Source organism: Oryzias latipes, chromosome 21 (genome assembly GCF_002234675.1).
Source record: "Oryzias latipes chromosome 21, ASM223467v1".
NCBI lineage: Eukaryota > Metazoa > Chordata > Actinopteri > Beloniformes > Adrianichthyidae > Oryzias > Oryzias latipes.
The window spans coordinates 19854303-19869585 of record NC_019879.2 but is presented as its reverse complement, the minus strand read 5'-3'; the positions used below and the strand labels follow the sequence as shown (position 1 = coordinate 19869585).

At 39.6% G+C, this 15283-nt stretch overlaps 1 protein-coding gene across 9 annotated transcripts in view; it reads right to left on the bottom strand.

Moving 5' to 3' along the window:
- Window positions 1–139: 139 nt before the first annotated feature.
- The window catches only part of fam126b (family with sequence similarity 126 member B), a 44373-nt gene continuing 29229 nt past the window's right edge, over window positions 140–15283 (bottom strand). For 8 of the 9 annotated variants that reach the window (XM_020712904.2, XM_020712901.2, XM_011489686.3 and 5 more), the window contains exons 6-13: window positions 13577–13657; window positions 12208–12323; window positions 11345–11440; window positions 10539–10655; window positions 9228–9315; window positions 8902–9058; window positions 8145–8318; window positions 140–4049 (exon numbers count right to left, since the gene is read on the bottom strand). In XM_020712904.2, the coding sequence (XP_020568563.1) occupies window positions 3397–4049; window positions 8145–8318; window positions 8902–9058; window positions 9228–9315; window positions 10539–10655; window positions 11345–11440; window positions 12208–12323; window positions 13577–13657 (1482 nt within the window). In that variant the 3' untranslated portion in view covers window positions 140–3396. The remainder of the gene's footprint in view (window positions 4050–8144; window positions 8319–8901; window positions 9059–9227; window positions 9316–10538; window positions 10656–11344; window positions 11441–12207; window positions 12324–13576; window positions 13658–15283) is intronic. The other variant, XM_011489687.3, reaches the window with a different exon arrangement.

Here is a 15283-nt window from a genome sequence, read left to right as displayed (position 1 = left end):
AGGAGTCAGGTATTGCATCACAGTTCTGCCATAGTAATGTAAAGGTAGGGATTACTTTCATACAAGTAATGTAATTATTACAGTTAGTTTCTTACTTAAAAGTCAGCAACCAGTAATAAATAAGAGAAATAAACTGCTCTTTTACAGCACAATATTTATTCAACAATATACAGATCAACTTCTTTCTACATCTCAGAATTATATTCAGTTTTTATATTCATCTTGCTTTGAACTTTGTACATTTTATTTACAGGAATTAAAATAGGTCTCTCTCTCCATTTATACAAGATAATTATTACATAGTTATAATCCAGCAGCTTCCCTTGGAACATTTATTATAATTTTATCATTGCTATTCGGTTGACATTTCAAACGCCACTCAAATCCGAGAGCAGGAGCCCGACAGGAGGGCTCGGCGTGCAGCAAACCACAAATACATGCTCCACGTTTCTCCGTCCTACACCAGAACCTTTCAGCCAGGTTGAGGAATCACACCTTTTTGAAGCGTGTTCTGCTGCCCACCACAGATCAATGAGAGCCAAAACATTAAAAAGAAAGAGAAAAAAGAAAAAAAAAAAGGGAAAAATGTTGCATAGAATTAATCATGTCAAACAAAAATTGCGGTGCTGCCATTTTCAAAAATGTGGCTTTTTCTTTTTTGATAAAGTCCTGAGACCTTCCAGTTCCCGTAAGTTTGTCCTTTTTTTGGTTTTTCCAAATGGAGAATTTTTAAATAAAAATAAATAAATAGCTGTATTTTTGGACAAAAATATTTGCGTTGCATGAGACACTCCATAGAAGCACTACGTTTAAGAGACTAAAACCCTGCACTAAGTGTATACACATATCTCCCTTATTTATATATATATATATATATATATATATATATATATATATATATATATATATATATATATATATATATATATATATATATATATGACATTTTTATAACTGTTTTTAGAGGTGGATGGATTAAAGTGCATTATACTGCAGAAAACAAAGCCCACAGTTATCATATGCAAGACAGGAAATGAACCAGTCAACGACTAACAGCAAATCTACTTTCATTAAAAATCTACTTGAAAAATCTTTTTAGAAATAAAAGCTTATTTGTCTGCAAACCTGAAGGATAATCTGACAATCGCAGGCTGCTGTTGATTTCCCATCCTGATCACATGCAAATCACACCACAGACTGAGGGATAACGGTTACTCTAAGTAAGGATACAGACCCAACATGGCTGCCGGAAACCCCGGTCGGGGTATAAAGACACGAACACGTCACCAGGTTGAAAACAGCGCAAAGGTGTCACTTACATCACAGCAAAAAAAAAAACAGCAAATGGGAGCACAGCTTGCTAGAGGGGGAGGCCCACAACACAGGGATGAAAGCAGACGCCAGGTGGTGACAGCAAGAACTAGATATGCTCCTTCCCATCTACTGCTAGAGTCCAGCAGGGAGGCGAGGCCAAAGAGGCTTTAGGAAATGTTTAAGGCTGAAGCACAGGCGGGACTCGCTTCAAACAGCAGCAGCAGCATGAGATCATTCACTGCACCGTCAACGCTTATTTTCTTGTGTTTTAGAATATACATCTACAGGACACATACCCACGATATACTGCTTTTATGTGTGAACAACACAAGCAACAACTCTGAAAGAACTACGTGTTGCACAAAAGAAAGAACTAAAAAAATAAAAAAAAGCATCTTGGTAGGGTTGCTGAACCGGCTGTTGGAATATTTTGGTCCCCTAGCTTTGAAGTAAGACCAATAATTAAAGGAAACGAGGCATTGAATTAAGACACCCAACCTAAAAAGAATCTTTAAGAAGAGAAGAGAAAAAATCCTTAAAGAGAAAATGCATTTTGGCACATGTGGCTAAGACGAGGACAAGCGTCATGTTTGGCTCGCCGCCGTTTCATGCGTCTGAAACAGCGTTGTTTCGCAGGGCACTAAAACATGCAGACAACCAGCCGGTTCACATCCGTCAGACCAGGCATGAAAGCACTACAAGGCTAAACAGCACTGCGAGCGGACGCAGGCTTTGCACAGCACAGAAGAACTCCATTCACATGTGGAATTAAAAAAAAGAAAGAAAAGAAATTGCACTTATATTTATCACAACAAAACCAAGAAAACAAAAGAACGCTTTGGTGCATTGAAATAGAGCGACTACAGTGTTTCAGAAATGCAAAAGTCCTGAAATCAAATAATTTAGGTGGTGGCTAACCTAAAAATAAAAAACCTGACATGATTAGTCTTAATCAACCACTAGAAGACAAATCTTAGGGTCCTAGTTGGAGCGGAAACTCGCATTTAGATTTCAGATGCTGCGTCTTCACAGGAGGCATGTATCCACACTGCAAAACGTACTATGACAGAACAAAAAAAATCTACAACGCTTTAACGTCCAAACAGAAGACAATCATCAGAGCTTGATGATGTGCAGTTACTCGTACAAGGCTCTAGAGGGCAGCAGATTACCAGCTTTGACTTGTAACTCTGCACACAAGCTGCAGTTCCAGCATAAACGGGCAACAATTACTTTCAACAGGAAGCATTCAGAAAAAAATTACAAACTAAATACAGTCATTGCCTTTAGTGTCACACTAACCTGCACTCTCCAGTGTCGTTTGAACATTTTTAAATTTGTAATCGAAGAAAAAAAAAACACTCTGGAGTAGCTGCACAGTAACTTTTCTTTAAGATTTGTCCAGTTGAAAGCTTGAGGCAAGTAAAACTCTTGCCGCCTTACAGTTTGGTTCAACATCAACCTCGATTTTTTGATTTAACAAATGACGTGATTGTATCATTACAACGGAAAAATGACTAAACTTGTGACCTACATTGTAAAGAATCCCTTGAGAGACAGATTTTTACAAATGAAGAAAACCTAAAGTCTTTGGATGGAATTTCTACACACTGAAAGAAATGTTTCAAAATAAAACAGAGTAACACCTAATAATTAAAAAAACCCTAGCAAGAACGATTGCACGTGACCTCAGGAATAATGGAAGGAAGTAAGGAGAAAAAAAGCAACAATCCTCACTTTTCTCCCGACGCGTTATTGCAGATTTGTTTTGATTGATCCAGTCCGTAACGCAATAACCTGAAATGCATCAAGTGGCCGGACGACCTTTCTTCTGCTCCATCCTCTTGTGGAGGACAGACTGTGTGGAATGATCAGTGTTGTCAGATGGGAAGTTGCAGGGAGATGCTGGACTCCTCCACACTCCACTGCAGTCACTTCAGAATCGTTTTGTTCTCAGGAAACGGACAGTAACAACTGAAACTTACAGTTTAATGGATGTTAAAAAGGTGGAGACAAACGCGTTTCTCCTCCACACACACACAAAACAAGAGGGACTCAGAGTTGGATGAGCGTTTGGTTTCATTACACCTGCGATATGATCTGCATGTTGAAACTGGGGGAGCGGGACTGCTTCGTCAGAGGAGCTCCGGCGGGCAGCAGCTCCTGGGCCTCCTCTGGCCTGACGAGGTGCTCCTCCTGCAGGCTGATGGTGGAGTGGCGGTGCGAACCCCCGACTGAAATGCCCCGCTCCTTGTCCTCGCCCCGCGCCGCCTCCTCTTGCTCGTCCTCGCCTCCGTTCAGATTGAAAGTCATGCAGTCAAACGACTTGCTGGAAGAGGTACTGCCAGTCCGGACCAGAGCGGGCCCCACGGGGAAACTCAGGTGCTTCTTGATGGGACTTAGGTGGATGGCCTCCAAGTTGATGCTGCTTGGGGGCGACTGCTGCCTCTGCGGGGGCCTGCTCTCAGCGGGCTGGTGATCTGTCAATAGCTCTGGCTTCCTGTCCGCCTCCCTCTCGCGCTCCCTTACCTTCTCCCTGTCTCGGGAGAGTCGGGCTGTGATGGCTTTCTTAATGCTGCTGCTGCTGCTGCTCAGGCTGCTGCCCCTCAGCCCCACCCCGCCGCCGCCGGCTTTGGTGCCGCTGGGCTGGCTGCTGTTGGAAGCGCCGGAGGAGAAGCCCTCGTCCGGGTCGTTGATGTTGAAGGAGTCCTCCCCGCCACTCATGCCATCAGTATCTAAAGATTTTTGAACAAAACAAAACGGGGAAAATGTGAGTAAGAAAAAACTTGGTTGGAGTTGGAGGCTGGAGCTGCGTTTAGTGTTTTCATCTCTACTGCTGTTAATTCTCTGTCATATTTTACACGACACTGAAGCTCCGTCGCTGCTTTGCCTCTTCATCTAAAATCTGGTACATAGAACAGCAAAAAGTCAATTTTTGTAAACTCATTCAGTTAGGAAGCTGCATTACGTCTTAATCATTTAATGAGACCACGAGAAGGAATGAAAGGATGGATTTACTGATCTACTGAAGTTCATAGATTAAACTGATGAATCTCTTATCAACTTTGGAAACAAAGATCTATCTTGAGAATATAATTCTGTAATGGAAATCTTGGAATGTACCCAATATCCTTTATACCAGAATGGGACGACTTGATGAACACCGCTAGGCCACATGCCCTTGACTATTGCTGCAGGAAATAAACTAAATGATGGGAGAAAATCGTTACTAACGTGACTTTGGTTTTTAGCTACCGTTTACACAGAGATCTAGTTAAGAGAAAATTCTCAATAGTTCTCATACATTTTCTAAAATTCAAATAACTTAAAGACCCACTCTGATGAAAGAGGCGTTTTGGGTGTTTAACATGAGGCATTTTTCTGATAATAGAGGACGCATTACAAAAATCAATTTGTGTCGTAAAAAATTTGCTGGCTGGGGCCACAAGCTCTGAGCTCTCAGGAATGAGAAGAGGGGGGGTGAGGTTGCTCTGTGCCAACGGTCCTGCCCACAACTCACAGCTGGTTTTCTAATGAACTGTTACAAAAACTGTCCTGGGAAACTGTATTTCCTTTATTTTAGCTAAAAGAAGAATAGTCAAAAATTGAAAGACCAAAATGAAATGGATCACAAACTGATTGCGTGGATCCTAAAACTCTTGTAACAGAGCGAACAATTTCCCATCTGAAAATGCCACAGACTTTAGAAACGATCAAGAGATCCTTGAATAAACACCTGAAGAACAAAACAACGTTGGCAAACTTTGTGATGCTCTATGTTAAAAAGACGATTAAAAATCCTTTGTCCAAGTCCAAGAGTGACATTAAAGTAGATAAATGTTTGAAATGGATAAATATCCTTTAAAAAATGAAAGCTGAAAAAAAAAAAAAAAGAGGATTCATCCCGGTAATAAGTCATGTTTTTGAGAGACAATATGCAGGTAAAGCCTGTGAAAGAAGAGACAGATCACCAGCTTTCTTTCTCTTTCATGCAGTTAGAGCAAGCAGAAGTAACCAGAAAAAAAACGAGGACGGCGGGAGGAAGAGGTCTGGACCGGCATGCACACCACGAGGAGGAGATGCATGCTCTTCATCGCCCCCTTCTCCTGCAGCACGACAGTCACATGATTTAAACCTGCTGACCGACCGGTTTCCAAGCATCGCAAGGCAATAGAAGCACAAAATCAACAGTACGCCGCCCCCACTGTGGCAGTTTTGGCCTTTTGACTGGGGTCTGCTGGGGGAAACTGAACTGTGAGGAAAATGCATTAAAAAAAAAACACGGCGCTGAATGATCAAACTAACACAACTGCTTTGTAGCAGAAGAGAGTTGCATGAAAAAAAATGTGCTTTTAGTTGCCAGCCACTCTCAATGTGAGTAGTTAAAAATATCACAAGAAATCAAGCAAAAAATAAAAATGAAAATAAAACATTGGTGTAATAAAAGCTTTTCTTCATTTTCTTTGGATGCAAGTCCAAAAAATGCATTAAAATGCTAATAAGGAGAATAAGCAAAGTTTCATTGAAAGCAAAAGCATCACAAAGTAAGAGCAAATTGTTTTTGAAAGATACTAAAACTAGATAGAAACCAACTAGAAAGATACTCAAAGAACTTTTCTGTATTTTACAGAAGCACGTGCCGTGATCATATTCAGAGGACTGAATCTTGGACTCTTTTGAAAAATGATCTGGTCCCTAAATGTAAAATTTATTGTAAAAAAAATAATGAAAGGATGTCAGTGACACAGCTGATGTGGAAGATCAAACCAAGCTCAACTCCAGCCTAAATGAGATATTATAGCTGCAAGGCAATAATAAAAAGGGACTGGACACACAAAAATGATACAAAACAGGATATGGAGTGCTAGCCCTCAAACTTATGTTGCTTTAAACAAAAAGACATTTTTCCAGGAAAATATTTAGGCTTTAAAATTTAGTGGCTTATTCTCTTCCAATGAGAAAATAAAAGAAAAAATATAGTTGCTGGATTTTCCATTTTAGACCAAGTGCAGCATAAAGGAGTGACATGTTTGGGCTGTTTATAATGTTTTAGTGAAAAGGTTACAAATGGAGGAAAATTGGGTCTCAAGACTGTTAGTTAATATGGAATTCTAATCACTATAGGCCAAAAAAAGGTGCTTATCTTTTGATCTTTGCATTTTTAGGAAAGCACTTGATGCCACTACGGGATTTAGGATATCCAGTAAAATATCCATGAGGTTGAACTTCTTATAAATACTGCTACCACTCTACTCTGCTCAATTAGTCTATAAAAATGTGAGTTTTTTCCTTGCTTTTTTAGTTGATGTTCAGTGTGGGTTGTCAAAACATTAACAGCTTGCTAAATTGTCACGAAGCAACACTTACCATCATCTTTAATATCAAAAGGTGACAACAGTGACCACTAAAGCTGCTTCAAATGTTACCAGAAAAAAACGCTGCAAAAGGCCCGTCTCAGACAAACGGCCCCACACAACGGACATTTTCTGTTTTTTTTAATTGTTTTTGAGAGAGATTTTACACATTTAGAGGCCTGGTTCTTGGCTATATTTTAAAAGCACCAACACTCATATTCCTAGAAGACGCCCTGCTTGCAGCATTTCAATAGGATTGTTCCGTTGGCAGAAAAATAAGAGGCTTCCACAGCCTGTTCACAAACCATGCACAATTATTAAACATGTTTTGTCGGAAATGTTAGGACTCGGTTTTGTTTTCGTCTCGGCTTTTCAAAGACATTTCATGCTCTGCAAACATTTCATGCATCCTGGTATGAACGGGCTGGAAAGGTTTCCTGTAGCTCTTTAAAATGGTCAAACTGGTTTAAAAGTGTGACAGCAGTGACGCCTTTGGTAAGGCCTCATTTTTCCACTTTGAATCTTTTTAAGATGCTGTGCCAAAGCTAACATTAGATGATAAACTCGTATATCATTTTATCTTCCACATTATTCTTCTTTAAAAAAATGTCTGAAAGAAACTGAATTAAGTAGGACATTTAAGAATTGCAATACAAATTCAATGTTGATCAATATTCCTCAGCTGTCTTCTATTTTTAGGAGAAAAACTGCTTTGTTTGTTTATAATGCAAGATTTCCTAATTTTAATAATAAAAGTTGTGCTCTTGATCAGTTTAAAACATTATTTAGGTAAACACTGCTTTTATAAGCAAAAAAAAGAAGAGGGTTAGGATGCAAATTAATTGAATTGAATTTTGAACTTATAAATGCAAATTAAATATGTTTGCCTTTTTATATACACCCATGGTTTTAGCCACATTTTAGGACTTCTACTAGAGTCAGTGAATCGCTCCTGCCCTAAAATTCTATTATTAGTATTTTGAGATCGTTATAGAGACTGAAAAATTTTGCAAACATAAGAAAAAAAGGTCAAAAAGTCAGATGAGCCCATTTAGAGCTGAGAAAGTGCAGTGTTGAGGGACAAGCTGCGGCTGGGTGTTTTACATGCTTGGGTACTGACACGGGGATCAGTCTGAAGTTGGAATAAAGACAAGAACAAGAACGAAAATACAAAATGCTGACAAGCCCATGCAGAAACGACCGGCAAGCCACACTTCCTCCAACCCCAGAGTAGGCGACTCTTCCACACTTAAGGCAAAAAGTAGCAATGACCTGGTAGTAGCGGGGTTGTTGGATGCGGGTCATACAGACTGGATGAGTTAGTATACTCTGGGGAACTATAGAGGCAGCAACAAGGGGGACGGCAGAGATAACAGCCTCAAACCCAAAGACGACTAGTGGCTGAAGGGTTGGAAAGAGGAAGCTTGAAGGGGCGTGTCCTCCTGAGAAGATCAGTGCTCTGCCCCTGTCCCCTACCCTCAAGAGTGATGGGGGGAATGATGCTGCTGATGCTGCTGTGGTGGCTCTGACGCCGCCCTCCTTTTTCCTCCTTAGCTGCAGGTTCCCAGTGAGGATGGTGGTGTTGCTGGACGCTGCTAGGAGGACTGACGATGAGGCTAAACTCTGCACCGGTTGAGTAGTCAAAACAATCTGGGAGTCAACACAGATGAGGAAATGCGATTCTTTAGTAGCAGAATGCTTCAATCAACGAGGGCCTCATCTTGGTCAAAGCAGGAATTACATCTACTGAAACTCATGTTGGAGCTACAAACAGACTGTTTAAAAAATGACCTGCCCTAAAATTGATTTGTTTTAATAAGTAAAACGGACAATCTAAAGGCGCCATTACGCTGGAAGACCTTCTTAAACCTTTTTTGGTAGAACACACCACAAAACTTAGCAAAACAAGCAAAAATAAAATGGGGAGCAGTAGCACAAGCACTTAAACAGAGACTAAATGACCACAGTTACAGTTGATAAACTGAGTGAAAAACCATAAAGATGATGCTTACGGTGTGAAAACATTAAAAAAGAAAACAGGTTTTCTTGTCATTGTTTAGGGTGAACCACAAACATGTTTCCCTCATGCAGCCTCCCAAATATCAAAAACAGATCAATGAGATAAATTCTCTGAAGTTGGACCTTTTATTGGCACGATGGTTGCAAGGCGACTTCTTTCTAACAGTTTGGTGATCTAAATTCCAGTGTGGCATCAGCCGGCCTCATCTCTTACCCTCTCTCTTCCAGCGGTGGCGCCGTATGGAGGCTGTGGTGATTGCCGAGATGGAAATCCGACTGACGGTGGGCGTCACCTCCACCTGGAGAACCTTTCGTCCCCTTGGATCATCGGGAGCACTTTCTGGCAGCGAGCTTTTCATGGCATTTCCCAGCTGAAGTTGACAGAAAGAAAGAGAGATTAACTAGGGCTGATCAGTTTAAAACTCCAGATTAATAGATAGATGCATACTTTATTACGGTAAACCCTTCTAGATTAGAATAAAGAATCTTTATTACAAAAACGTAAATTGTTTTCACTTCACACACAGTAGTTCTTCTTACCAGTAGAGGTTGCGAGTAAAGCTCCAGCTGGGCTCTGTACACAATGTCCTCCAGAGCTTCACGTCCCATCTCCCACTCCCCATTGTATCTACAGATCAAAACACCAGCATGTAAATACAGAAATCCTTCTTTTTTTTTTTGATTAAAGGAGTCTGGTCTTTGATGTCTGACTCACATCCACTGAACTATTTTTAGACAAACGCCTGCAGCTGGAGATCCAGGGAGGAGGGCGACGCGTGTTTTTAATACGATTAAACCATAGTTTAAATTTAGGTAAATACATTAACATCTGAATAGACATGTTCAAGGCCTAAAAATTATATTGAACTCAAAAGCTTTTTACATCTATGAAAGAAGCTTTTCTTGATAAACAATAATTACAATGGATACAATTATTACAAAAAAATGGATATAGGTTTGTGTCAATGACATTTCTCTTAAGGAATTAGATAGAATTCTTGAAAGATAAAAATTGCCACTGTTTTGATAAATTTGACATGTAGGGAGTAGGCAGATGGTTTTGAGATATTGAACTACATACCTGCATCTAATGTAAATATTGATGCGTTTTACTTTTTCATGGGGTCTCTGCTTAAACATTAAACCATCTGGCCTAAAAGCTTTAGGTTGTGTCAGTTCAAGTTAAAGTTCACGTTTTCTTCGCTAGTTCACTTCTTTTAAAAATGGGGTCATGCGAGTGAAACCACATCGAGTTGGACAGAATGGCAGAGAACCGCCTTGAATCGGATTATAACGCAGTTATAATTGTGCTGAATAGTAATGAACTGAAAATTCTTTGACATTGATTGGATTAGTTGTTTTAATCCTGTGAGAAGTGCCTGTGTGAATTGGATCTCTATATGTAAAGAATTGAACCCAAGCAGGGACCTCCATCACATCAGGTATCCATCTCTACAGACTACCTGTCATCGAGGAGCTATAATCAGCTTTGCAGCTGCTGCCACGGCCTCACAGAGCCCCGCTGATATAATCTGTCTGTACAGTGGCAGGGCTTCTGTCCTTGGCAGGTTTAGCCCATGCTGTGATCAGACGGCACACAGTTAGTTATTCATTTCAGTCATTACTCCGATCTAAGCCTCCTGTAATCCACTCTAAATATTTTAGTTTAATGACTAATTGCTACAAACAAACTCAAAAGAACAGTTTTTCATCCAACTATTGAGATTAGAGATCAATCAGCATCTCAGAACAGTAGAGAGAAGTCATCTATTGAGGGAGAACAAAGCTGTGAAATTGATTCTCAACTTGTGCTGCTCAGTGATCAACTTTAGAGGAGATAAAGATACATACATGGCATGATAAACAGCAGTCAGCATCTGCACCATGAACTCTGGATCCAGCAGAACTCGGTTGCAGGGTTCCCTCCACAGCTTCTGTTGCTGCCGGGGGAAGCCGCACACACACAACCTGCAGAGGGATGACAAAAGCAGCCAGAGGTGGTGTATTGAATCCATCCTGCAGCATGAGGGACAACAAGTTGTTGCTAAATGAGGCCATAACAAGGGAAACACAGCAACACGATCACCTGACAAATCCTTTTTGTTTGAAAGCAAAAGAAATACAGTAAATGTGAAATCTTTAAGCGGACATGACGTTCAAAAGCATTTAGAAGTCAAAACATGAGGAAAGTATTTGGTTTTATCTTCACACTGAGCTCATTTAGAGTTAAAGATCTAAGGCGACATTTGATAGGAAGTCGGGTAGGGAGTTTCCAGCGTGAGGATGAAGTTATACAATGGAAATATTGTCCTTCGAAATCTTCAAAGTTTCCCAGTTTTCTAGACGAAGTTTGCTCAAGGCGGCACACGTCTGCCTGCTGGCTCACGGGGGTTCATATCCTGAATAGTGGGCATGCTGCTGTGGAAAATTCACAAAGGAGCAGCTTGACTCTAGAGTGAATTCCACACTGATCCTTTCCCTGAGCCACCTGTCTGTAAAACAGGCAAAGTATCTTGATGTTTGGTTTTCCTTTGGTAAACCATTTGAACTGATAACCTGACCTCTAATGAACTCAAATGGGGCAGTCATGTTAGGTTGTGATTACAGATAGAGAGGAAGAATAAGGAGTTTGAAATGGTAATTGATGTTTCTCTCACCTTGAACTCATCCTGCAGACTGACTGATAGGAAGAAAGGGGCATGTAGACCACAGCAGCATTGTAGCACAGCATGAGAAAACAAAGGACTTCAAACCTGCACACACAAAGACAGTACAGACTCTAATCTGGTGAATTTAGTTCATCGAAATGCATCATTTAAAGAAAATTAACATCATGTTCATTTTTGATTGAATGGCATTCCTAGAAACAGAATTTGCTGAAGATACACAATAAAAACAGCAATTTAGCTTCTCTTTGAGCTCTTAGACGAGACCGAAGGAACGACCTACATAAGCAGGTTTGTTCGTTGCATGTAGGGGGTTTTAAAGATCCTGTTCAAGTTTGCACATGAGCACATGACTAAAGTCAACATCAACCAAAGCAGTTTTATTGGCATGTCTGTAGAAGCAACCAACTAGTCTGATAGTGCAGGCGAAAAAAAGCGTTTACAGCTCCTCTGCAAGTAAACCAAACATGTATACCAACAACGTTCTTCTTTAAATGTAAAAAGGGAAGATTTTGAGGTTCTTGTCATGGTATCTCACTATTTGAAATTAGGTAATAACAGAGACTGATAGTTATTTGAGACAGAATGTGTGTGCACATAAATCAGTGTGTAAAAATACCAAGCTTTGCGTAAAAAAAAATAAAAAAAAAGAACTAGTTCCTGGCATGCTTCATGAATGAATGTGCCAACATAAACACCTATCCACAGCAAAAGAAAGAGCCAAAAATGTCTATCCTTTAACTCGGCAGCAAGAGTTACGATTTAATGATCTAAATATGTTTTTTATGAAAGCCCAAAAGTATCGGACCCACGTCCTACATCTGAGGCATGAAGGTTTTTGGAAGCAGAGGTACCTGTTCTGTGCAGTGAAAGTCTCTCTCTGGGGGTGGAGGCCACTGTACAGCACTCTGATCTGATCGTGTTGACACAGAGCTCCCTCTGTCAGAACCATAGACCCCAAGCTAGAAGGCTAAACAGACAAACACAGAAAAAAAGTCATCCATTCCATCAAATTTTATGGAAATAGAAGTGAACAGAATTAGAATAGAATAGAAATAAAACTGCTAGAACGGGCAGATGAGTTGGCCTGATAAATCTGGACTTTTCAGATACAAAGAAGCTGGTATGAATATTTTTCTTTTTTTGTTGCCATTTCATTTTACCGCTGGACACTGAATATTCCTGTCCGTGACCAGATTACGGAGTTTCTCCCGGTCAAGGTTTTGGCTCAACACGAGCATCCAAATTTGGAGTTTATAATTTAACTGATTGACTGTTAGACTGCATGACTTTTTAATCCAAAATCATCCGTCATCCTCTTTCAACGTGTTCTAGCGTCACCATCTGTTCCATTTTGGTTTATATAGGTATTTTTTTCTTTACTTGTAATGGCAACAAGTAATCTTGATACTAAACCAGTTCAGTGACACTGTCCCATTTGACATAGTAATATATTAAAACCTCTTGTTTATTTAGGAATGTTTAACATAAAAAAATGTTTCATGAAGGTGCGGTGAACACATAGAAGTGTATTTTATTATTTTAATTCAATCAGAGCAAAAAGAAAAGCATCTAAAGCTTGTAATTACTGAGATAAATCGCCTTCAGCACAAACTACACCCTAATCTGTTCGACATTCAAGCATAGCCTTCCACCAACTGAGGGCTGTGTGGGGAAAAAATCTGTTAGGTTTGGTGGCAAAGGATGTCATGAAAATATAATCTGGCTATTGTGTGAACTGTTCTGATAAACAGCGTGTTATTTCAGGTCACTGTAAGAGTCAATGAAAACTAGGGCTTGGTCATGTGATCAGGTCACTGTGGAAGGATTACGACTCAAATCATGGGACAAAGTTAAGGAACTAAATAGACTTAAAGGGAAATTGATTTTTTTTTTTTTAAAACAAGCGCAATAACTTCACATTTAAAAAATTAAATGATTACCGGTAAATGGGAAACTGAACTTCAAAATGTTCTTTGACATTTAGAAAAGATAAAAAAATTGAACAAATGAAAATGTTCGGCTCCAGAAGAGCTGTGTCAAGAGTCAAAAGACGTTCCTCCATGTGACTGGAGACATCAGGGGAGGACACGGCTTTCAGAACATCAAGTTCATGAAAGTCTCAAGAATGTCATAAAACCAAGAGAAATTTAAAAAAGAAGAAAAAAAAAAGGAAACAAAAAGAGAAGTGGCGAAACGTGAGCAAACAATCACAAGTCTTACCTCATGATATATTGATGGTTTTGACAAAGACGGGATAGTGAAAGAGAGAAGTCTACTGTTCCCATCTTTGTCCACAATTTCCTGTAAAACAAAAAAGAAAGCTGAAGAAAAGAGGATACTCCAAAATCCAGAACATAAAACTTTGCATTTAACTAAACTCTCTTTAGTCCGTTTGTTATACAACGGCAATCTTATTTATTCCAGCCACTTCAATAATTCATTCAAAACACTAAAAGCAAATATCTGTGCACTTTAATGTCAACTTTTTACAGAAGATGCCACAAAAGTGCCGACTCCAGAAGTCTAGTTTTCAATTTATGCATAGACTTACACCCTGGAATGGTTTTTCTGAGAAGATTTCCTTCTAAAACTATTTTTAGGAATGCACAATAGATGCAACAGAAATGAGAAGGTTGCACTGAACAAAATCCATCTGCATGAAGTGTCAGCAGAATCTAAATCCAATTGTCTGCACTAAATTACTTCCTCTTGAAAACCAAGTATAACAGGATGATGGAGGACAAAAACATAGTACACATTTACAGTTAAATCAAATCTGTTGAATTAGTTTTCCCTCTCTTATGCAGCGGGACCCCGCTTGGTGGTGACAGGTGGCTAAAAGACTCAAAATATTTACCGGTAGTTGATCTTAAAGGGCTACATGTCAAATTCTTGATTAGAAGAGAAGATGTGTAAGATCAGCACACAAGTGTTATAACAAAAATGTGTTACTAAATGCACCACAGTGTGTTGCCTGAATCTCCAACTTTAAAATCCTGTGGCCTAGAAATTTCCCAGAAGTCCCTGCAAAGACCAGTGTGTATTGATGCTCACTAGAATGGCAAATATAGACTATAATGCATTGTGTTTGAATGATTTTCATGTGAACATTCATGTATTTTTTATAAAACTCTTTCTTCTTAAGAACATGATTCTATGAATCACTGGATTCATAAATAGTATTCTTAAAATGTTCATATTCAATTTTTTAATATCAGGGGGAATAAAAAGTAGTGAGTGTCCAAATAGCTTTTAAGAGGTCCACAATGGCATTGCCGTGCCCGTTGACGCCAATCAGCCTATTGCTCTGGTGCTATTGGATTGACAGCAGCTTTTGACAAGGTGGTCCTCCTGTCTAAACTAGACTCAATTTGAGAAAAACAAAACACTTCAACGGAGTGCATTGATTATGTAAAGCAGTGGTTGAGCCAGAATTGTCTGTATTTGAACGGGTCAAAAACAGTGACACCCCACAGCTGACTGTACTGCTGTTAGAAATGTGGGGGTTCTCTTTGACAGCTGTTTTAAATTTGACTAACAGATTAACAATGTTGTCAAATTGAGCCTCTATCATTTGCGCCTTTTAGCTTAAACTAAATCCTCGATGAGTCGCAGTGATCTAGAAACAGCCATCCACGCCATGATTACCTCTAGCATAGATTGTTGCAAGCAACTCTGTGTGTGTATGTGTGTGTGTGGGGGTGGTGGGGGGAGGGGGGGGAGGGGTTCGGCATTGTTTGTCATGTCATTTGTTTTTAAACTTGATTGTATTTTATGGAAAGCACTTTGAGTGACATGTTGTAAAAGTGCTATATAAATAAAGGTTGATTTGAATAGTTTTCAGATTTATTACCTAAATACTTATGCCAACATGGGTTTTTTATGGGATTCTGTAGTAAATTATTTTGATGGCGGAGGTTATATCAA